Source organism: Dryas octopetala, chromosome 4, assembly GCF_963921425.1.
Source record: "Dryas octopetala chromosome 4, drDryOcto1.1, whole genome shotgun sequence".
Lineage (NCBI taxonomy): Eukaryota > Viridiplantae > Streptophyta > Magnoliopsida > Rosales > Rosaceae > Dryas > Dryas octopetala.
The window spans coordinates 6,369,518-6,393,800 of NC_141369.1; the positions used below are offsets into that span (position 1 = coordinate 6,369,518).

Consider the following 24,283-nt stretch of genomic DNA (forward strand, 5'->3'; position numbering starts at 1 on the left):
TTGAGTTTGTTTTGGGGTTTGAGATTTTGGGGTTTGGTTGGGCAAACTAGTTTATGTAACTAGACTATATAGAGTATATAGAATTTATAAAATTTTAAACTTTATGGTTTAGGGTTTAGAGAATGAGAGATGAGTTGCAACCAAACCCTATACCATAAGTTTTAAATCCTTATATTATAAACCCTAATATCCTAAACCTTATACCATAAATTTTAAATCATATACCTTATTACCTTATATGGCATATACCCTATACACTTATATAGTATATAACTATATATTATACCCTAGAACTATAAACAATTAAAAATTTTAGTATATAGAGTATAAGAGGAAATTACAGATTTGGTCCACTTATTTTATACCTAGTTCAATTTTAGTCCATAATCTTTTTTAAGTTCTGTTTTGGTCCACTAATTGTTTCATTTGTTCAATAAAGGTCCAGATTTGTGACTTTAAATCCTTTGGGTTGTGTTTTCTTCAATTATAATTGAACTATAAGTTATATTTCATCATTTCTTAGTCATAAAAACAAATTTGGAGTATTATAATCTAAAAGAATTGAGATTGGGTGAAGTTTGAAAAATTGGCAGTTTCGGGTACCCTACTTTGGGGTCAATTATCTTGAGTTTTAGAACTCCAATTTGAATGATTTTTATATGGTTGTAAAGAAGAAATACATAGCTTTAAAACAAGTATATGTTCGCTGAATTTGGGTGAGATTTGATAGGATAAAAAGCATGCCAAATTTGAGAAAACAAATATGGACCTTTACTGAACAAGTGGAACATTTAGTGGACCAAAACAGAACTTAAAAAAGATTGTGGACCAAAATTAAACTAGGTATAAAATAACTGGACTAAATCTGTAATTTCCTCTAGAGTATAAACTATAAATAATATAGTGCCTAATTTTAAACACCCTAATCACCAAAAAAATTTGTCTAAACCCCCACCCATATAGAAACTCTTTCAAAACCCCCTAAAACTTATAATCCTAAATTACCCTTCTGACGCATGCTGACGTGCGCTGACAAGTGCTGACGTCACTTTAACTGAATTTTGGTGAAACTGTTTTTTTTTTTTTTTTTTTCTGGAATTGAAGTTTTTGCTAAAACTCAATATTTTACTAAAACTAAAATCAAACACTGAAATTGAATTTCATACACTAAAATTGAATTTCAAAAATTCAGTTACACTGAAACTGAATTTCAAGAATTCAATTACACTGAAACTGAATTTCAGAAATTCAGTACACTAAATTGAAGAATTCAGTTATGAATTCACTTACTGAAACTGAATTAAGTGATGAAACAATTACACATTCACTAAAATGCAATTACACCTTGACTAAAATGCAATTACACCTTAATTAAAAAACAATTACACATTTACTAAAACAATTACACTTCACTAAAACAGTTACACCTTTACTGAATTCCGTTTCACTAAAAAGAACACATCAACCTTATCAAATAAACCAACAACAATACAATAAGCCATTGAGATGAGAGGAATAGCCAACAATACAACGTCGTCCGATCACCTCACGCGCGACGAGTACACGACAGTCGCCACTGCATCGATCTGTTTCTACCTGCAAATTTGATTCATCATATTTCAGAACCATAATTTCATTCAAAATTTATTTAAAACTCATGTTTCACGAGCTGAAACTGTTTCACGAGCTGAAACTGTTTCACGAGCTGAAACTGTTTCACGAACTGAAACTGTTTAATCTTAATACAATTCTTAAGCCAAATCCATCTAAATTAAAGCATATAATCAGAGATTAAAAAAAAAAAGCAAAGAAAGAAATGAGGCAAACTAACACAAACCTCTGCAATGTAATATATATCTTGTACCCATTCAACCCCACTGATACGTGTCAAAAACCCACAAATCCAGCAATAAACAGCCTCAATCTATATATATATATATAAATATATGTAGCCAAATGAAATCCCCAAATAGCAAAATGAAATCAGCTAATCTCTCTCAAAATGGGTATTACCTGCGCTGAGAGGCAGAGATGAAATCGTCGACCTTTGGGGCAGCAATGGTGGCGCAGAGAAGCAGAGTACCAACTCCAAAACCCACTAGCTGCCGGAACACAGAGATCGCCGGCGAGGATGTCAATCTGATCGATTTGGGGCTTTCCGATTCATTAACATTGCACCAAACCAAATACATAGAACTGAACAGCACAACGAAGAGAAGAAGATGGGTACCTGACTCGACGGAAATGGCTGTCGGAAAACAGAGAACGCCGGCGAGAATGTCGCCGACTTCTCTCCTTCGAAACGGCGGGCCTAGGGGTCGTCAATATCTTCTGATGGCACCAGTGGACTCGGGACGACGAGAGGAAGCCATCCATGGTGGTCCGGCACCTTGTCGTCGCCGAAATCGGTGGATCGCCGGCGAGGGAGCTCGGGTCTGCCTAGACCCGATCCGGTGTCGACGTTCAGTTTCGCGGAGAGTGGAGGGCAGGGAGAGGATGAGGGGGGAGAGGTGAGCGTGATGGGACTGGTATCGCCGGCAACCGTCGCCGGACGGTGGCACACGCGCCGACGACAACCGCGGCGGAGGGAGAGAGAAAGAGAGAGAGAGAGAGAGATATATATATATATATATGTTTTTTTTACGAATGAGTAGTACCTAGTGAATAGGATTTGGATCCATTTCTATTTGTTAAGATGCAAATCTTTTTTTATATTTGACTGTTAAATTAATTGCTCTATTTAATTAAGCTTCAAATGGGGTGATATGAAAGTATCAAGTATTGTCCGTTTTTTTTTTTTTGTTCAATTTAAGGGAATGGAAGTCCAACTTGAGACCTCTTCCAATATTGGGAAGAGGTATACCTTACTATCTTCCAATATAGAAAAATAAAGAATATGTTTGGGCTTATAGTGGTGGGAAACCGTGGAAAGTTGACACTTTTGACAATATGTTAATACACAACGCATCTTCCTTCTGTTAGATAGACAATGCTGGGATTACCTATTTTGTTGTAATGCTATTAGCTGTTGAAAAAGCAAAAAGAAACAAAAAAAGCTGGTATGCAGATGCAGTGGAACCATTGGCTTGGTTGTTTCCTAGAAATTTATGCAACTTTAATTTAATATTTTTTTAATTACTATCAAATTGTTCAACGCGCGTTCAAAGGGAAGATTTTTCGATCAATGACACTAACCTAAGGACAGTAGAAAAATAATTAAAAGAAAATGTACGTAAGCAAATATGCAATTAAATATATATATATATGTTAATTTCACTAGGAACCTAGCTCCTTAATTAACTTCATTACTCGGCCACCCCATTTCTCCTCCACGTAATTAAATTGGAGTTTCCAATCTCTCTCTCTCTCTCTCTCTCTCTCTCTCTCTCTCTCTCTCTCTCTCTCTCTGGTAACTATTTTCATTTTCTTAATTTCTTTCCACAAGCAATTTGCAATTAGCCAATAACGTCTTAATGGCCAAGCTTCAAGCTTCATGGGTATTGCGCCTCGAGCTCAGTTAGGGTTCTGGTTTTCGAGTTCTTTGAAAAAGGTGATCTTTATAGTTGGTTATATCCTGACCAAATAAACAATAGTTTTTTGCGTTTGACTTTATCATGGGAAACTAGGTTAAAGATTGTGAGAGATGTTGCTGAGGGGTTCACAAATTTGCATGGGTTGGAAGAGCCTATTATTCAAAGGAACATTAAGCCCAGTAATGTATTATTGAACTGGGAGTTTAGGGCTCATATTGCCAATTTTGCGCTCGCTAGAAGGATTGATTTGTAAGTTCTAAATACATAACTGATAGCACACACAACATAAAGACATAAGAATACCTTAATACCATTGTAAACATATAATAGACCTTAAGAGATACCAACCTGATTGGAGACATGTTGGCAGCAGTAATTTACTTCCAGTCAGGATGCATAAGCCTTCTGACCTGCTTAATTACTCATAGTAATTAAGCAGTCACTCACGTATGGGATAGAGATTAAGACTTCTAGTAACTATGTGATCAAGGACCTGTGCTTTTATAGAAAGCCAATAGAATCCTAAACCCTCCCATAAAGCTATTTTCGAATTCATAGTCCTAATATGACTGTATAAAAGACTTTACTTGATCATTGCCTCGTTTATAGCATAAGGCCTTTAAGTAACTAAGTCTTCCTAGTCCAATTCAGATTAATAACCTATCTAAGATAGACTTTCTGATTTATGTCTCACTAATAAATCTATTACTTGCATCTTAAGTGTTAGTGAGATATTGATTCCAAGTAGGACAAGGCTAAGTCCATTCAATTCTTACATTCTCCCACTTGGACAAGCATTGTTCTCAATCAATACAACCACATAACATTGCAAGCAATCTGAAGTTGCGCTGGATTTATTATTCAACAAGACTTAGCTCAACTTTGTCAAAACACAATGTTAAATACCAGACTATGAGAAGTAACAAAGCTATTAGAATTCTCAAACCATTCACAATCATTGATATGTAAAACTGTATCTCACAACAGTCATTTACAAGGCATGGAAAATGAAATATCAGTTCGATCACAAGACCCTGTGCCTTAGACAGTTCCCAACTTGTAAACTTGGTCCTCCTGAATGATTTTGCCTTAATGCAAAATCTTTGAACTTAATAGCAAGATTCCTATATGCATGCTCAGACAATGTACTATGATTACTGTCTGCTTTATCTGAATGAGATTGTCAGACTATATAGGTATTCATGCAAATACCAGAATGTATGTATACATTTAAAAGAAGCTTAAAACAAAATGAAAAACTATATATATTATAATTGAGTAGACAAACTGAAATCATGATAGGTCTAGTTCAATTTTAATATTACTGAAAGAAATTCAAATTCAATAACTAAACTGAACTTATGGCACTTATTTTCTGCAATCTCAACCAAAATGCAGAAAACCAATTATAAAGACAATAAAAATTGACTAACAAGAGTTGGACAACTCCCACTATTTCTAAATCTCCCACTGAACTGCAGCATCCAAACCTTCAAGAACTCCCATGTTGGTGATATGCTTCTAGAAAACTGAATTAGGGACACTTTATTCAACATTGGATCATCTATCAAGTCTAGGGACCCTTTCACAAATAATAAAATTCACTTCATGCATCACTTTAAGAACTCTTGAAGAATTGCATGTATTTTGATGATTAAACAAGCAATATGCAATAACATAAGCCTTAACGTACTTATCCTAACAAAAATACCTTTATGACATCAACACATCTGAGAAATCTCTTTAATGGATACTATATTCTAAAATTCCTTATAGCTATAAGAAAAAACTAAATACCAACCAAATAAGAATCTTATCTCAATAAAAACATAATTTATAGCTGAGTTCAGGACTGAATATAAATATAAGCGAACTAAAACAATATGCGAGCATAATATTAATTATTCTTTTTAGCCTCAAACATTCCGTATACATTATTAATTTCACCTTTGGAAAAGAAGAATTATTCAAAAATATTGTACCAAATACAATATTTAACCTCGAGGATCTTTATTTGTTATAATCCAAAAATTCAATCTTGATCCAAATAAATCCTTGAACTAAGAAAATTTATAAATGAATGGATCACTTTGGTGATACTTCTTCTTTAGAGTTTTCTTAGAGCAGGATCAAGAACTGAAAAAGCTTTAACAGGTAGACAAAAATATAATTAATGCTAGAGTTGTATAACATATAGCACTTGATACAAATAATGGAAACGTGCTTAAGCGAATTTATATAATCAATATGTATGATGAAAATTGCAGCAACAAATATTTATAGCTAGCTATGACTTCAAAGTCCAAATATATATGAACACATGCTAACAATCCATAACAAAGAATATGTAGAAAGAGAGAGGTATACTGCAGGTTTCAAAAAAAAAAAATATATTTAACTATATATGTGTTCACACAAATATATACCCAAAAATTCTTCTTGACTGAATGATGATTAAAAAATCATATATATTTCTTGAGTGATGATATATTCCTTAATTTCTTTATTATTCTATACACTGCAAAAGGCTATTCTAGAATATAATGTATGACCAAATAACAAAAAATAAAATTAGTGACTCACAACAATTACTGACCATGGATAAATAACATATCTTAATTCTGCAATGCATATGTGACCGGATAATTGGATGTAAACTTAAGATTGCAATCTTTAAATCATCATATAAACTTTAAGTCATAACACATATCAAACAAGGTTCTATCAAGAATTAAATAACTCATGTATATGATCAGACACGTCAATTATATGCCAATTAACGCTAGTGCTTATTCTAGATCAAGGTTTCTTCCAAAATTAATCATCAATATCTAACAAGCTAGAAGCAAAACAATACATGATATATATATATCATATGTAAAAAAACCATAGATCAGTATATACTTAGATATCCAAGTCTCTTTTGGGCGATGATTTATTTTCCTTATTGGTAGTTGTATAGTCCACGCCATAAGGGTTTTGTTATCTTTGGATATCCAAAACCGATCTAAATAAGATACATACAAGTTACCCCCTTTATATTCATAATCATATGAATAATTGATCTACCTTTGGGTGATTCTTAAAAAATAAAAAAAAATAATAATAATCTTACAACTATATGTAATTCGAATATTTAAAACTTACAAGGTTTAAGTCTATTTAAACGCATCCAAAAATAGGAGTAAAATAATTAACACTTAATTTGATATTCATAAAACTTTCTAGTTTGGCCACACTACTGCAAAATCCTTCATCAGGCACACCCACCAAACCATGCCAATTAGTCTCAAAGGGCACAGTTTGCAGTGCCTATTGATCATCTAGTCACGGTTTGTGCGGTGGTGCGATTGGGAGGGGTATCCATTGTGACAATGTCACGGTTTACCTAACCGTGAGTCCATTCAGACCGGGTCCCACACCATTCTCATTAGCATACTTCAGCCAAGCTTATATACTTGAGCCAAGCTTGAGCCAAGCTGATATATACAAGTGGCTTAAAGTGGCTTGGTGGACGATGAAGACCACTCCAGTTATTGCTCTCATGGTTGTATAACCGTGAAACACTAAATAATATTAAAATATGCCATACTGTGACATGAAAAACATGTACGAATTATTCATGTATTTTGAGTTAAATGACCTTTGCCTTTCACCTTCGGGTATATATCTGTGCCATACTTTCATTAAATATATAAAACTAATATACATACAATTGCTCATATATTGTTTCATATACAATAATATCAAATAATATATATACTTATAATAATAAGTATGTATTGAACAATTAGTTATTAATAAACTATAATTTTAGCCATTAAAAAAGTATAAATTGCCATGATAAATGATGGATTCAACTTTCAGACATTTGCTTCGCAATACTGATGAGTCTATAATTACATTAGTTTGTTCAACAAAATAACTTGCCTATTTACATCCAAAATATACCCAATCTAAGTTCACTGATATGATTCCAACCCCTTCCTTACAAGCAATTCACAATCTAACTATTATGAAAGGGTTGGCATGCTCAAGGAATCAGCTGCCACATATCAATTCCAAAATACAATTTTTACCCAACAGCTAAGCCAGTCAGTTCCTAAACCCATCATATCACTATGTTCTAGCCAGTCAGTTCCTAAACCCATCATATCACTATGTTCTAGCAATATAATCTATACTTAAGTCCCCACCATCATTTTCACAAAAGGGGCTAGAATTCACCTGTCTAAACCAAAATGCTACCAACACTTATCCAAAAATTTACGTACCTACTTGGATCCAATCATGGGCTGCGAAACTCATCATTTGCTGTGTTCGCATTGTCCACGGCCATATCAGAGACATCGGAACCTATCATCAACATCGGATTGGCACCAACTGGTGGGGTTGCTTGAGCTTCTTTGGTGGCTGAAGCTTTTGACAACATCTGTATCAAAGCCTGCACATCCAGCCCTTGGAGTGCTTGTACCCCTGCACCTGAAATAGCAGCAACTAAAGGATTGTTCAAACGGGCTTCAAATTCAGCCATCTTGTTTCGAAAATATTCATCTCTCTCTCTTGCTTCTTGTTCCTTCCTAGCTGCATCAACTTTGATTCTTTCAACTTCTGCACGCGCTTCTTCTGCTGCTTGACGTGCTTCTTCTGCAGCAATTCGTTGGAGATCACATTGAGCTTGTAACACTTCGACTTGTCGTGACAATCCCCTTCTCTATGTAACAATTCCAGGTACATCTTTCCATTCAACTCCAACCCCATAGCCGCGGACAGTATTGCGTTTTTCAGGCCCAAATTGCTCTGCATACAACTCATCACGAACATCTGGCGTAATTTCCCTTCCCTTCTCCTGCTCCCTCTGCTCAAGTGCAGTCAACTCATCCTGCATTAAAACAAAAAAGACAACACCACATGCTCAGTTTAGTAGTATTGACATGTGTATATACTATAATCTAATTACTAAGGCACTTACAAAATGTTTAGCGACTTCTTCATTAACCGGCTTGAGTTGATTTTTCACTTTGCGGCTGTAGATGAGTTTGAAGAATGTTATACGGTCAAGCACTTCACCAGGGTGCTCACGTTTCTGCACAAAATCAGCCATAACACACACATGTTCCAAGTACTTAATTAATAATGAAAACATGCACCTAATAGATAAATGCAAATTATTTTTCTACCAATATCTGCCAATGTAATTAGGAATTGCAAAATTAGACAAAGCATCACCACAAAATAAACAAGAAATATACTCAATTTACTGGTATCAATATACTTCTTTCGCATTTCTTAGTGGTGAATCAATAGTCTAAATTTATCTCATCTTTATCATAATTGTAATCATTATGTAGATAAATGCTAACATGACCAGTGGCTAGCTCAAAGCATAAGCAATCTCAGGATAATTACTTAATATGTAAATGTGTGTGATTCTTCTTTTGAGGCCATATAATTTTGCCTTTCTACACTATTATGGATTTCAAGCATCAAATAAGCATGATCATGAAAAACTGCACCACTACTTTGGTCTATGCATTTGTACTATATTTATTAAGGAAGCAAGCATCACTAAAGTTAAATATCCTATATGAAGTAGAACAAAATTAGATAATGCCAAAACTAGCATAAAATAATCTTACACTGTTCAAAACTATCATCCCCATACATAATTGGCTAATCAATCTTACTGTCAGATAAATTGCCAAATTCTTTCCCACTAACCCTCAACATTAGGTAATGTATTAAAAACTCACCCATGCATGTCGCTTTTGGGCAAAGGTTTGTGTACCAGTGGTGTGATGCAGCCTCAATTGCCTTCGATTCCTCTTATTTATCCTTGAGTATTTCTATGTACAAAAATCCAAATGACACTGTCAATTTTTTCCACCTACATGAGAATGCCGAAAATATGAATTCGAGGAATTAGGGCTTAATTTACCTCTTTCTCTATGTCCCAATCAGCCACCAACAAGCGTCATTGGTTAATGTTAACACGATTATCATTGCAAATCCACCTATCATCTGTACCGACATTTGGGTAGTACCATTCCACCTTAAGATCATGCTTAAATTTCTTCCAACGGTCATTCAACTTTGCCTTTGTTATCTTTTCAATTGCTGCCTCCTTAGCTAATGTATCCGGATCTGACCAGTCAAGAGCTTCCTGCATAATGTGTTTGTACATACGCATCATACATTAGCACATGAATAAATTTATAATGCTTGATATACTGAAACAATTGGCCTGGTGAAAGAGATCTTTACCTTCACAGTCTTCCATGCTTTCTCCACTCTGGTTCCCTTTTTAAACAATCTGAACGACTTCACATTGATTGGAAAGTAAGAGGCATCTGTTGCTATTATCCCCACAAATCATGAAAACTTTGCACATAGGTCATCTGGTTCAACTGCCTGCCCATGTTCATTGAATACCAACTTCTCTAGTTTCGTTATAGCAAATTTTCTCTTATTTTTTCCTCTTCCTAATCTCTTGCGCTTACCTAGTTGCGAATCAGTGCCCGTTTCATTCCCCACATCATTTGTTGGCCTCGATGATTCACTATTTGGTCCCAAAAGTTCATTTGGTTGGCAAGTTGAGAAACCCACTGCATTGCTCGATCCATTGGTTTGATTTTGTGTTTGGACAACTATCTGATTCTCAGTTTCATTAACGTTGTGTGTGGTATCATCATTCACACCTCTAAGCAATGTGTACATAATGTCATCGCTTTGTCTTAAATCATAGCCATTTAGTGGAGGTTGGGTCTCGTGGTCTTGTGCTAGGTTAGTGAACAAAGGTCCAGTATGGGGTACGTAGTGATTAAGCATCTGTACTAATAAAGAACATTAAAAATCAAATAAACTGCAAAGATGCAAACATACATAACTCATGGAAATTCACCATAGATGAAGCTAGATATAAGGACGAGTGATAACTAAATTCACCATTTTGGTGTGATGAACTAATAGTAATTAATAAAAATGAAAACAAGTAGTCAAATAAGGCTGAAAGTTCATTAATCCTGAAATTGAAAAGGTTAAAGTTGGTGAGACACCCAGAAAAGAAAAAAAGCAATGAGGAAGTGCATAGTGAGGACTGTGGATAAATATTCAAATAGACATTACTCTGTTCTATATTGACTCTAATTTGCTACCTTACTCTGTTCTCAATCTGCCTCCCTTCACCATCCTTCTGTGTTGTCAAGGCTAGCTGGTATTCTCTAATCTCTCTCTCTCTCTCTCTCTCTCTCTCTCTCTCTCACAAATATGTAAATGATAGTTACATAATATGTTAAGGTTTAAGTTTGAAACATATTGCAGCTGACATGATCTAACAACAGATTTCAAATTGGGTATGGATTATCTTATAAGTATAACTAATCCTAACCAACAAATAACGAATCTCTTATATCAAGCTACCGTTCAAACAAACTTTACTGTGTTTTTTCCCTGAATGTCAATATGGTAGTTGTTCATATCTCAGCATACTTGTTCTACCGCAGAAGCCCAATTCTTCAAATGTATACAAGTGGCTGATTAATGAGTTAAATAATTGCAGAAAACAAAGCCAGAGTGACCATGAATATTAGCTCAAACAACAACACCAATGGAGAATATTCAATATAAGCAAGCATATATGCCAAATCAAATATATTTCAAGGACCCTACCATACAGAACTCATGAAAATTCACCATATCTGAAGCTATACAGGGCGAATGATATATTTACAGAGATAGACAGAGCTAGCGACATGGAGTTATTCAGAGAGAGCGAAAGAGATTGTGAGAGAGTATTATCTACCTTCAAGAATGGCAACCAATCATAGTCCCGATTTGCCACTGAATATTTAAGCTCCAACGGACCAAGAAATTCGCACACTATGGCACCGATCAACAAGAACGCATACCCTGATTCATCAGGTGGAACTGAACAGGGACCATTGGAGTTTCGTGAGTATCGACTGGGTGGTCTGAACGAAGGTGATGGGTTTATAATGGGTCCTAAAAGCAAAGTTGGCTTATAATAGAAAAAAAAAACCCTAATTCCCCTTAAAATTACAATAAAATAATTTCACCCATTATAAAATAATAAAACTTTCCAAAATATCTGAAATAATTGGAGGGAGAATCTACGTACCTAATGGATGGATAATGATTTGTAGAGCTCTTAAAAATATAGCGGCAATTTTCAAAACCTTCATTTTGGAATAGTTAAAATATATCACCCTGCTATTATTGAAAAAATAAATCCTTGCACTTTATTTTCCATATTTCACAGTTTTCCAATATGTGTCATAATGCATTCAAAAACTCACACGGGTGTAAAATTAGGCGCCAACCATTCAGTACAGCAATTCATTCCTATTGTTTCCCTCCAACCATTCTGAGTTGCCTCCTTTAGTTTCATCCCTCAAACAGTAATGAATATTTTTGCTTTATGTATTGCAATGGCTGGGGTTAGATTAAAATATGCTTACTATATTCCAATGTATGGGGTTGGATGAAAGAAGAGGATGGGTTGTTGTGCGGCATGTATGTATGGCTTGTCCTACATCAGACTACTAGGCAAAATCTATAGCATAAAATATAACATAATACATACACTTTTTCTGCAGTCTTAATAATACATCTAAATAAAACCAGTCATTGCTACTAATATGGTCACAAGTAGCAAACATATATTACATTCGTGGATATATGCATGATATAGGTAACACAGTCAAGTCAGCAACTTTTTTGGGCAGTGGCAAACTTCATGCTCTTGAGCTATTTTCCTGACTCCAATCCGTAGGTCTCCCTCAGATATTCTTCGTAATCACTGTCAGTATCATCTAAGTTGGTTCCTGGCTGAGTGATCCTCGCCCTGTTTGCTCTTTTCTTCAGTCGAACCTTGCGAGGTTCCGGATTTGGATTAACAGCTCCATCTTCATGTTGCTTGTGCTTCCTAATATGCAGTGGGAAACGACAATCTCATATAAGCTGTGAGTGAGCTGTTAATAAATTTTGACATCAAGTGAAGACAGCAAAAAAATCATAAGCAAATCTTTAATTAAGTTTCCATTTACTTGATCAATTAATAAACAAACATCCCCATGTGATAAAACACCAAACTCATTTAAAACAATTCTAGGATCTTAAAGATCACTTTTTAAAACCTTTTAAAAGTTTGCCAGCAAGTGTAATCGTCACTGAAAGTCCGGTCTCAAATTGGGAGAATCGGTCCTCAGAGCCACTCTAACTAGAGGACCGGTCTTCTAAGGAAAGGACCGGTCCTCTAGCCAATAAAATCAGAGCCACGCTTACTGGAGATCCGGTCTGCAATGGACAGGTCCGGTCCTCAAGCCCGGAAATCCAGAGTACAACGTACTGGAGGTCCGGTCCTCATGAGAGAGGACCTGTCCTCTAGCTCATAAATTCAGCGCCACGCTTACTGGAAGACCGGTCCTCAATGTGAATGGTCCGGTCCTGAAGCCCAGAAAATGAGAGTAACACTTACTGGAAGTCCGGTCCTCAAGAGAGAGTACCGGTCCTCAAGAGAGAGTACCGGTCCTCTAGCCCATAAATTCAGCGCCAGGCATACTGGACGACCGGTCTTCAATGTGAATGGTCCGGTCCTGAGGCCCAGGAATTCAGAGTAACACTTACTGAAGGTCCGGTCCCCAATAGAAAGAACCGGACCTCTCGCCCAAAAATTCATCACTACGTACACTGGACGACTGGTCCTCAATGGAGAGAACCGGTCCTCAAGCCCCAAAATTCAGAACCAGGCTTACTGGAGATCCGGTCCTCAATGAAGCGAACCAGTCCTGAAGACCATAAATTCAGAGTCACACTTACTGGAGGTCCGGTCCTGAATAGAGAGGACCGGTCCCCTAACCCAGAATTTCTGAGCCACACGTACTGGAGGATCAGTCCTCAAGGGAGAGAACCGGTCCTCAAGCCCAGAAATTTCTAATCGACTTACTGGAGGTCTGGTCGTCACATGGTGAGGTCCAGTCCTCAAGCCTTAAACACAAACACGAGTACACTTACAAATCTCCCCCTTCCACGTTTCCTAGACAACACCGCTTATAGATAAAGATACAAGACACAAGACACAATTTAAGGACATAAACCTATACTAAGTCTTGCACTTGCAAATAATAGAAATTACAAACAAACACAACCTGTGGAAAGCAAGGGAAATAAATGGAAAGCAAAATAGAAAGGATTCAATGTGAATTAAGAATTGAAGCACAACAAAATATTACAACCATTGAATCAGTTCAATAAGATCCCAAAGTTAACTGAAAACACTACATCTCCCCCTTTTTGGCTAGGAAAAACCAAAGGCCTATTACAAGAAGCACTAAGGATAAAAATCAGGTAAGCGATCCTTTAGTTCGCTTAGGGTCGAGTGGATGTCGTGCAGATCCCCAGTATACCGCTACTGAAATGCATCCATGCGGTTATCAAAAACATCCAGGCGAGAGTTAATTGTTGAGAATCCAAGGTCAAGCCGCTCCATGATGGAGACAAAGTTAGGTGCAGCAGGAACTCCAGAAGAAGACGGCTCAGAGGGAGCAGTAGGAGTTGGAGGAATCGCCACAGGAACTTGAGCCACCACAGACCGGGAGTTAGCATCACTTTTGCGCAAAACCCATCCGTCAATCGGACCATCCGGATCCCATAGTGGATCATCATCCATCACAGGAATGTCAGAACGTTCGGCAAGGCGAGTGATGAGACAAGGAAATGAAAGTTGAGAATTCACATTTTTGACCGTGCGACCACATTCCACAAGATGATTGAAAATGATGTCCTCTAAAGGAACAGGAACATCAGGGGTATTCAAGGCAATCATCAACCTACACGCTTCATCAGAGATGCGGAATTTTTGACTCGTGGGATAAACATTGCATCGAACAAACATAAATAGCATACGAAATAGTTGTGTGCAATTTCCAGAGATGACGCGATGAGAGGCAGGGAGAACGAATGTTGGTGCATCATAAAGAGTGGTGATAATGTGTTCCCGTGATAAGGAAGAAGTGAACTTAAGAAACTTTTTATAATCAGTTTTGCCAGAGGAGGGTAGTTTACAAACACTACGAATGTCATCACGAGTAATCATACATTTGTGCTCCCAAAGAAACACATGTGAATCCTTGGTTACTTTGAAATCGGGAGGAAAGTTGGCATAAAACTCACCAACAATGTGAGACCCGGAAATTTTCAAATTTATTTTGTGATTTTTCCGTATTTTCAAAAAATTTTTATAGAATTTATTTGTTAGAAAATCTAATTTTTTTCACCTTGAGCTTTAAATTGTTTGACCAATTTTGACTAGGGTTTTGACCCAAGTTAGAACTTTAAAAGGTAGTACTTTTACTCACGAACCCAACGGTGCAAGTCTCGTATTATTCCGAGTCCGGGAGATTATTTTATGAATTTCCTAAATTTTCTTAGTTTGTGGAGCTTAAAATTTTCGAAATTTTTATAAAGGGCAGATTGGTAATTTGACCTCATAGTTAATTAGTACTAGTTGATACGAGTCCGTAGTATTTTTCGGGGTATTTTTCTGAGTCCCGAGCTATTTTTAATTAATTTTTGAAGTTGGGGAATATATGAAAAAGAAAATAAAATAGGAAATCACCAGATCGCGCCACGTGGCACGATCTGGAGCGTCCATCGCTGCATGGCAGCAAGATCTGATGGCTGCATGTGCAGCCAAGTGTCAAAGCCTTCGCCACGTGTCAATTTCTCATTGGTCAAAGTTATGACGGTTGACTTGAGTCAACCCAGTCAACTCGGATGAGTCAACCGAGTTGACTCACTCACTCTCCCTATAAATAGCAGCGCACCCCCCAGCTGATCCCTCACATTTCAGCCGCACGCTTCCCAAGAGAGAGCTTCTCTCTCCTCTCTCCTCCTTTCTCTCTCTTCTTCAATCTTGTTTTGAGTTTATCTTGAGTTCTGGAGCTCCGATCGACGATCCGATTTCGCCTACGCGATCATGGCGACGAGCTCTTCAATTCTAGTAGTGTGAAGGCTATGTTTTGGTGAAGTTTTAAAAAAATCATTTTTGGGCTCCATAGGTAATTTCTTGATCCCTGTCGAACTTCTGCTAAAATTTTGATAAATCTCTTATTCATTAGGCTCTTTTAATCTTGTTATTTAGCAAGTCTAGTAGTACCGAGACTCTGCCCGTGGGAAGTCTTCAACAGGTATACCCTCAACCCAGCTTATTTAACCTGCTGTTATTTAAGTTGTGGTTATAGACGAAACGCTGTTTAACTGTTGTTATAAAATGAACTTAATAAATATTGAGGCCATATCAGTGGTAACCAAATAACGTGATGACTAAGGTCAGTCCATGAGCATACAGGCGTTGGGTACTGAGCCAGAGCTCCCTCAGTTTCCCCATGCACTGACCTGGTCACGTTGTAGGTTCATATCTGATCAACCTCCTCGACAATAAATTAAAATAGATATAGAAACCACACGGTCTGACATGACTGTTTGCCTCGGGGTGCAAGGTCATGTCGGATTAAGAATTCAGAGAAGCCTAGCAGTTACGCTAGTGCCAAACCTCTGAATTATACCTGGTCTTAACAGACAAGGTCATCAATTTACGTGAAGACCGTTTTTAACACCAGTTGTTGTCAAACTAGGAACTCCAGTTACCTAAAGGAGATCGTTGCGACGTGGCAAATTGTGATTTGTACTCGAAAACAAGCAAAAGCTTTGGACCCTAGGTAGGGGGACAACACACTCTGACTAGTGGATTTCCTGCATGTACTATATAATAAATACTGTGTGATAAAGATGCATGTTTTTTATTGGCATATCTGCTTGGTTTTATGATGATGAGAATGATGACTGTTATGCATATTCTCGTGAGATTGTTATTGTGTTTGACTTGAGAGTGAAAGGTCCCTTACGGTAGACCCTGGGTTTCGATCCCCAAAACCTCATGAGGGGTTGTACGGACGGACTGGTCGATTGTCCTTCTTGGGAGGCCAGTCTAGGCGGTATAACCATGAAATGGCCACTTTCGCTACCCTGTCCCAGTCAAATGACTGCAGGACTTTGTTATGTTTTTGTGAGAGGGTAGCTAGCCCTAACGGCTGGTCAACAGGTATGATTCTGAACTTGGGCCCGGAAAACTGTATTTTGAAAATTGTGTGAGCATGCTACTCGTTTTACAAAGCTTGACAACTGGTTTGTGTTGTGCATTTGATTTTAAATTATCCCAAACTATTTTTCAAACCTAGCAGGGAGTTCCCTGAGGGGGAGCAATGAACGTATGTGATGCTCACCCCTACATTGTTGTTTTTCTCCCTCTCAGGTGCTGCGCGTGTGGACTTTGACGGCCTCGATTGAGGGGGTGGTGGTGCGGTCTCGAGCTTGTCAACTCCTGTGTTCCTGTTTAGTCAGTATATTTTCTTGGGCAGGTCCTTGGTGTCCTTTTACTATCTTTATATACCCTTGGTCATATCTTGTATATACACTGAGTCCTTGGGTTGTCTACTTTTGAATTATCGAGTCTATATAAACAGTTTCTTTGAAGTTACTCTAAACAATAGTAGCTCCGAGGGTTGGTTTAATTCTAAATTAACTATTTCTGAATAAATTTTCCGCTGCAAACTCAAGCACTCTGATCCAACCCATTTTTACTAAACCAAAAGGCTTAACCTATTTTGTGGATATTTGGGATTATAACACCGGGGGATTGGTTGTTGTAGTCTCAGGTATTCTCAAGATAGGTGCCTCTGTTACGTACCTGGGTTTCGGGGCGTGACAAACAAGATTGATATTGTATTGAGGGAAGGATTCGACATATGGTCGCAGACCACGTGCCGCTAAAATATTCACGAAGTCAGCACTCATCTCTCGAATGACAATTGGACGCTCAGATATAAAACCTCTATCTTCTATCACACCCCAACGGGCTTCACAGTCCGCATTGCGAAACCGTCTATACAGACTAGGGAATCCCTAGGAATAGGAGTCTCTTCCTGAGGTTCGGAAGAACTCGCTTGAGATTTCCGTTTCTTGGCAATGGGCTGCTGAGAGGATGCTTTCTTAGGGGCCATTAAACTAGTCACCACAAAATTATAAGATGCCATACCATCAAGCGAAGATGATGAATAAGACCAACAACCCAACGACAATTAACAAAATGCAAAAACACATATAACCCCAACAATTCCAGTATTCATTAGCCACAAATAATCCCAACAAATTACACAAGGGAACACAAACCAGCAAACAAACACATGGTCCCAATCAAGTTTAGAGAAACATAAATTGTATGTTTCGAGAAAGAGAACACATACCGGAGAGGACAAGCCATAACATCCATTTCGAACATTTTCAGAAAATAAGTGGAACCATGAAGAAACAAGCAACAAAGAAGACAAAGCAAGTTAGAAAACATCAAAAATAAATTAACATACTATTTAAGGAGAAGGAAGGTCCGGTCGAAAATTAGAGAAATACCTTGGTGAAGAACACAAAATATAACAACACAAATCAATGAGTAATCTTCAGAAGGGGCCGAAAAGTGAGAGGTCAGAACAAATTTTGAGATTCAATGTGATTTGATGAGGGATTGGGAGGAGGAAGCGAGAAGAAAATAAGAGAGAATGAAGAGAAGAGGAGCAACGCGCGCAGAGGAGAAAGAGGGGGGCACGGGACACTAGCCACGCAAGGAAAGAAAGAGGGAAAAAAAATGAAAAAAAATGACGGAATATTTTGGTGAAAAACTAAAATGACCTAAGGAGGTCCGGTTCTCAAAATAGAGGTCCGGTTCTCAATTGAAGCTGAAAAATTGTATTGCCTCTGGAGGACCGGACCTGTTAAGAGAGGTCCGGTACTCCAATTTTTTTTTACATTTAAATGAATTTTGTGTCCTCCAAAAGCAGGTCCGATTCTTCAACAAATTAGAAGCACAATGCTGAAGCATTGCCTCTGGAGGTCCGGTTCTCAAAAAGGAGGTCCGGTTCTCAATTCAAGCAGAAATTATGGATCACCTCTGGAGGACCGGTCTTCTCATCAGAGGTTCGGTTCTCAATTCAAGCAGAAATGATGGATCGCCTCTGGAGGACCGGTCTTCTCAAGAGAGGTCCGGTTCTGAATTTAAGCAGAAATGTTGGATCGCCTCTGGAGGACCGGTCTTCTCAAAAGAGGTCCGGTTCTCAATTCAAGCAGAAATGATGGATCGCCTCTGGAGGACCGGTCTTCTCAAGAGAGGTCCGGTTCTCTGTTGCTTTTAATTTTTTTTTCTTTTTTTTGTTTTTTTTTAATATGAAGTTTGTGCAATCGAACCTAAAAACCACATAAATACATGCCCTTTAACGTTTTTTTATTTATTATACAATGAACAAGCATAATGAAATGCATGAAGTCCAATTCAAGGAAGCACATTTTGGTGCATCAATGACAATAAAACCAATGATTTAACAAGCAAGATATTAACATAATCAAAATATTAGAACAAGCAATAATTAATCCTTACAGAACCTTAGGTTTTACTAATATAAGTTACTAATAAAAGCCTCTTTGGGTGTAAGAGAAAAAGGACCTATGCTTACAATTTCTTTTTCAACATGGTGCATTACGTACTGTTTTGTTCTTACGCTTAGTATATCCATAATCGAATTGGACATTTTTTTCAGCAATTTGATTACCTTTCTTAGCATGAACTAACCTGTCATTTGCAGATCGCTGGTCAGGAATTGGTTCTCCAAAGAAGTTGGTGTCACCTCGGCCGTTTCGGTGAGGAAGAACGTGTCGAGTTGCTGGCACCCAATTCGCCAACACAGAATTTTGGAAATCCCTCATTTCATGAGGATTCTCACTTGAATCAGTTTGCGACCACGCATCCGAGGGTGGTGTATCATAACTTGAGTCTTCAAATCATAACTCCCGATAAACTTTAAGATTAATTGGGGTTCTAACTTTCTTAGGCATGATAATTTTTTATATATGTCAAGTGTGGCAGAGTGAGAGCATTGAATGGTTTATGGTGCATATATAGTAGAAATAAATGACAATCAACACTACACTCCATGCACATGCTTGCTTATCATACGAATGTTGACTATATCTCATTGAAATGAATAAAGTTCCTGCACTTAGTAGTTTTCAGGTGCATGCAGTGGGAATCTCTGGTGCATGCAGTGGGAATCTCTGGTGCACTAGCTCCTGACCACTCTCTTACCAAGTTAGTAATTTGAATTATTTTTTCATCGTTATTCACACATGTATTATTGGTCTGTACTCAATCAAACATCAGGGGTATAATCCACTATTTGCCTTGTGTGTTATGACATAAAGCTGTCACCCAATTGTCCATTTCACAATAATGAACTCCATACCAAGCTATTTTGTCTAGGCTCATCAGTGTTTCAATTATTTTTCTAGACAACAATGTTTCAATAGTATAGTTACGACTCTATAAATATGTAATCTCTACATAGAGTGATAGAAAAGCATATGGGTTGCTGCATTTGCGTTTAAAATAACAATCCAGTAAATCCAATCGTCCCTTACAAAATGGAGAGTCATCATGTGCTCATCCTCATCCACTGCATTCAGCTGCGAATCCTTCTCATCAAATTGTTGGAGATACAGTGGATTTCAATAATTTTAAGGAAGACCTAGTTGCATTTGAGCTCCCTAAGGGTATAGAGGCGCCAACACCATGCTCACCACTCGATGGGGGCCAGAATGTTACGAGTCTTAGTCCTTCGAGGAGCATTTCTAGTTCCCCAAGAGGTATGCCAATTGGTCCTCAATGGTCACCATTGGTGGAACCTCCTACACCTTACATGGAGGTTAGAGAGGTATATAACCACAACACAGAACCGAAAAATAGTGGATCAAAGAGCCCTGTGAGGGATCCAAAAATAGCGTACCCGATCTACAATTGCATCAAATACTTTAAATACTAGCCTTGTTTCATATATTGTCCATTGCCCTGTTATTTTGTTGATCATCTTAAGGTTACCAAATGAATCCATGTAGATCTTCAAAATTATCGGGTTATTCATCTTTGCACATAATATATAATATCCATATTCTATGGAAGCAAATTCATAATTTCATATTATTGATTACCCAACTAGCTACTGGTCCTCAATACAAAATAAATCTGCATTGTCTCTTGCTAACCAATCTGATAGTCATCACACTAACCTGCATTAACAATAAAACATTGAATTAATTCGTAACTCCATGGAACATGCCATTTAATAAACATAATGTTAAATTGGGTGATACTATCCATTCATATATGCTTTCTCTATTTGGTTCAATAGCACAATGCTATTTAAATTTCGGCAGTATTTCGTTTCTTTTTTCAACAGTTACTCAAATTGTAGGACTTCTAAAACATACTAAATTACATCCTCAGATATCCACTATTATTATCACGTACCATTTCCATTACAAAACAACCATCTTATGGTGATGACAAGAAAGTAAGCACAGTAAGAACTATGAGTATAATGTTCCGTATTGCATGCCTGAAAATACAACATGTGAATCTAATCTACTTGTTTTCTGGATATTGCAAGTGACTTATTTAAGTTCAGATCACCAGGAACACAAATTGCAAACACCAAAGTAAAATATGTTCACATGTTCATTTGAGGGATATAATTAGTCATGGGCGAAAAACCAAATCACCTCCTCATGATGTTTGCCATAAAGTGTGATATTCAAAATAAGATTTACCTGGCTGTCCATTTAAGTCACCATCACATCTTCCACATCTGTTCGGACCTCTACTTCGTCGACCACATTAGTGGCATCATCCAAGTTTTGAGGTGTAGAAATATCATGGGTTGTTACTATGCCCATGTCAAAATAATCTCTAGGCCTTGTTTTCACCGCAACATGCCAAACTGGTTGATTTAGATCTTGCACATAAAACACCTGATGTGCTTGTGACCCTAAAATAAATGTGTCCTGTGGGGGCATCAATCGAGTGAAGTTCACTAATGTAAACCCATATTCATCTATTTTAATACCACTTTGGCGGCCTTGCCCATTTATCCAGTCACAATCAAATAACACCACATGTCGGTCATTATGATAGTCTAAATCAATAATGTCATTCAGTACACCATAATAGTCAACCATGGATGAGCTCGGATTAGTATCTTCAACTATAGCATAATTCTCATTCTCACCTTGTACAAATACTCCACTATTTTGTGACTGGCCACCCTCATCAACAGATTTCACATGGAACCGATAACCATTCATTATGTATTTTTTCCAACGACCAGCTCGCCGACTCGGTCCACTAGCCAATGCACACAAGTCGTCACTAATGTTGCAAACCCCACGATCTATTTGGTCATCGATCTGCATAAATGACCAAATATTATACACTATTCCGAAATATATCAACATCATTCTAAATATATCAATTACTAGCAGGATACTAACATGTATTCGAAACCACTCTGGAAATGACAAGTGCGCTAATTGTATAGATGCTGCTTCACTTATGCATGGTCCTCGATTTGCCCTCTCACAAGCAACGTGTTCCCTAATAAATGAAATAAATGATAAGATGGATTGACAATTATTTGAAAAAAATGAAACCATCCAGTATTATCATATTCACATCAACATCTTATGTATTGCACCTTATATAAGGTTGGACTTCGGGGCAGTTGAGCAACACATGCAAGTGTGCTCTTTCCCATTTTGATTGGTCTAGGTTGAATAATTCTACTCTCCCAAGAGATCTTCCAGGTGCTGAAAATATTACTCGTCCTTCACGTGCACCACTCCCTACCGCATCAACATTTCGACCAGGCCTATTTCGACGTGTAACAGTTTCGTCCCCAAGATACATAGAGCAAAAAGTTAAACACTCTTCAACAATATACCCTTCGGCGATGCTGCCCTCAGGACGATATTTGTTATGAACATATTTCTTGAGTGTTTGCAGGTATCTGCATAAAATAATTAACGTGGTCATGAGCATAAGTAAAAGAAAACTAACCCAAATCAAATTGTAAAATATATATATATATATATATAACTTGTGCATGTTTGATTCATGTAACAGAGGAGAATAAAGCAAATAATAAATAAAATATATTTGTACATTACATACTGCGTTTTTAATACCTCTCGATTGGGTACATCCACCTGTATTGTACAGGACCAGCTATTGCTGCTTCATCAGCAAGGTGAATAGGCAAGTGAACCATTGAGTCAAAAAATGCCGGCGGCAATAACTTTTCTAATTCACATAATGTAATTGCGATTCTTCGAGACAAAACTTGAAAGTGACCAGTAGTACCAACCTTAGAACAGAGGTTTCGAAAAAATGAACTAAGCTCGAGTAGCACACGAATCACATTTCTTGGTAAGATCCCACGAATTGCAATAGGAATCAAGTATTGCATAAGTATATGGCAATCATGGCTCTTTAGACCTATTAATTTCTTCTCTTCAACTTTAACACATCTGGCTATGTTGGAGGAAAACCCATCAGGAACCTTGACTGATGCAAGGACTGTGTACATTGACGTTTTTTCTTCATTTGATAAGGTGAAAGGGCTCGGGGGTAGTTTTGTTCTTCCCCCTTCAAGTATGGGATGTAGTTTCTTTTTCAGTTTTAGATCCACCAAATCCAAGCGAGCCTTGTATGTGTCTTTGTTTTTCCCATCAATACATAACAACGTCCCCAAAACACTATCTGTGACGTTTTTTTCAATATGCATCACATCCAGATTATGTCGAATAAGAAGATCCTTCCAATATGGTAGATCAAAAAAAATGCTTTTTTTCTTCCATGGACCATCGTACTTGGCAGCATCATGTTTGCGCTTGCGAGTTAAAGATTTCTTTTTACCCTTACCGAATTGAAATGTTAACCCACTTAATGAAGCCAGACACTCTCCACCTGTCATAGGAATTGGTGGTAAACCATGCTCTTGGGATCCGTTAAATGAATGAGTCAATCTTCGAAACCGATGATTGATAGGCAACTATCGACGATGACCAAGATAACATTCTTTTTGACTTACATTCAACCTTAGAGAATATGTCCCATATGCACATTGCGGACATGCCTTCTTCCCTTTAGTGCTCCAACCTGAAAGCATCGCATATGCTGGAAAATCATTAATTGTCCACAAAACGGCAGCACGCATGATGAAAGTCTCTTTTTTTACTGCATCAAATGTTGGTAACCCATGTTCCCAAAGAGTCTTCAACTCCTCCACTAAAGGTTGAAGATAAATATCTATATCATTTCCAGGACTCTTAGGACCAGGAATAAGCAAAGAAAGCATTAAGTACGGTTGTTTCATGCATAGCCACGGTGGAAGATTATAAACTGAAATTATCACTGGCCAAGTACTGTGGGATAAGCTCATCATACCAAAAGGATTAAATCCATCACTAGCCAACCCTAAGCGCACATTACGTGGCTCTGAACCAAAGGATGGATCCAAACTATCTAATTTTTCCCACGCTGGAGAGTCTGCAGGATGCCTAAGCACACCATCCACCTATCTGCGTTCGGCATGCCATACCATAGAATCAGCGGTATGATGTGACATATAAAGACGTTGGAGTCGTGGTCCCAAAGAAAAGTAACGCAACACCTTATTAGCAACTTTAGTACGAGTGACATGTCCGGCCTCTATGGTTTCCTTGTAACGTGGTTTGCCACACACATGGCATGATGTATTGTTGGCATGCTCCTTCCAATATAACGTGCAATCTTTTGG

At 37.5% G+C, this 24,283-nt stretch overlaps 2 protein-coding genes across 2 annotated transcripts in view; both read right to left on the reverse strand.

The window, feature by feature from the left end:
* Nucleotides 1–24,283, reverse strand: part of LOC147286351 (small ribosomal subunit protein bS16m/bS16c-like) — a 48,356-nt gene that overhangs the window by 4,435 nt on the left and 19,638 nt on the right. The gene's annotated exons all lie outside the window — the stretch shown is intronic.
* On the reverse strand, nt 21,270–22,966 carry LOC147286353 (uncharacterized). Its single transcript, XM_086240745.1, has 4 exons — nt 22,671–22,966; nt 22,181–22,492; nt 21,978–22,080; nt 21,270–21,893 (listed from the first exon to the last, which is right to left on the reverse strand). The coding sequence occupies exons 1-4, from the start codon at nt 22,949–22,951 to the stop codon at nt 21,270–21,272; spliced, it is 1,320 nt and encodes a 439-aa protein (XP_086096871.1). The 5' UTR covers nt 22,952–22,966.

Coding starts and splice junctions, on each gene's coding strand:
- LOC147286353 (XM_086240745.1), bottom strand. CDS start 22,951: ATGCAATACTTGATTCCTATTGCAATTCGTGGGATCTTACCAAGAAAT. Junction 22,493..22,670: donor TGGATGTACCCAATCGAGAG/GTATTAAAAACG, acceptor TATTTTATGCAG/ATACCTGCAAACACTCAAGA. Junction 22,081..22,180: donor GAAGTCCAACCTTATATAAG/GTGCAATACATA, acceptor TTCATTTATTAG/GGAACACGTTGCTTGTGAGA.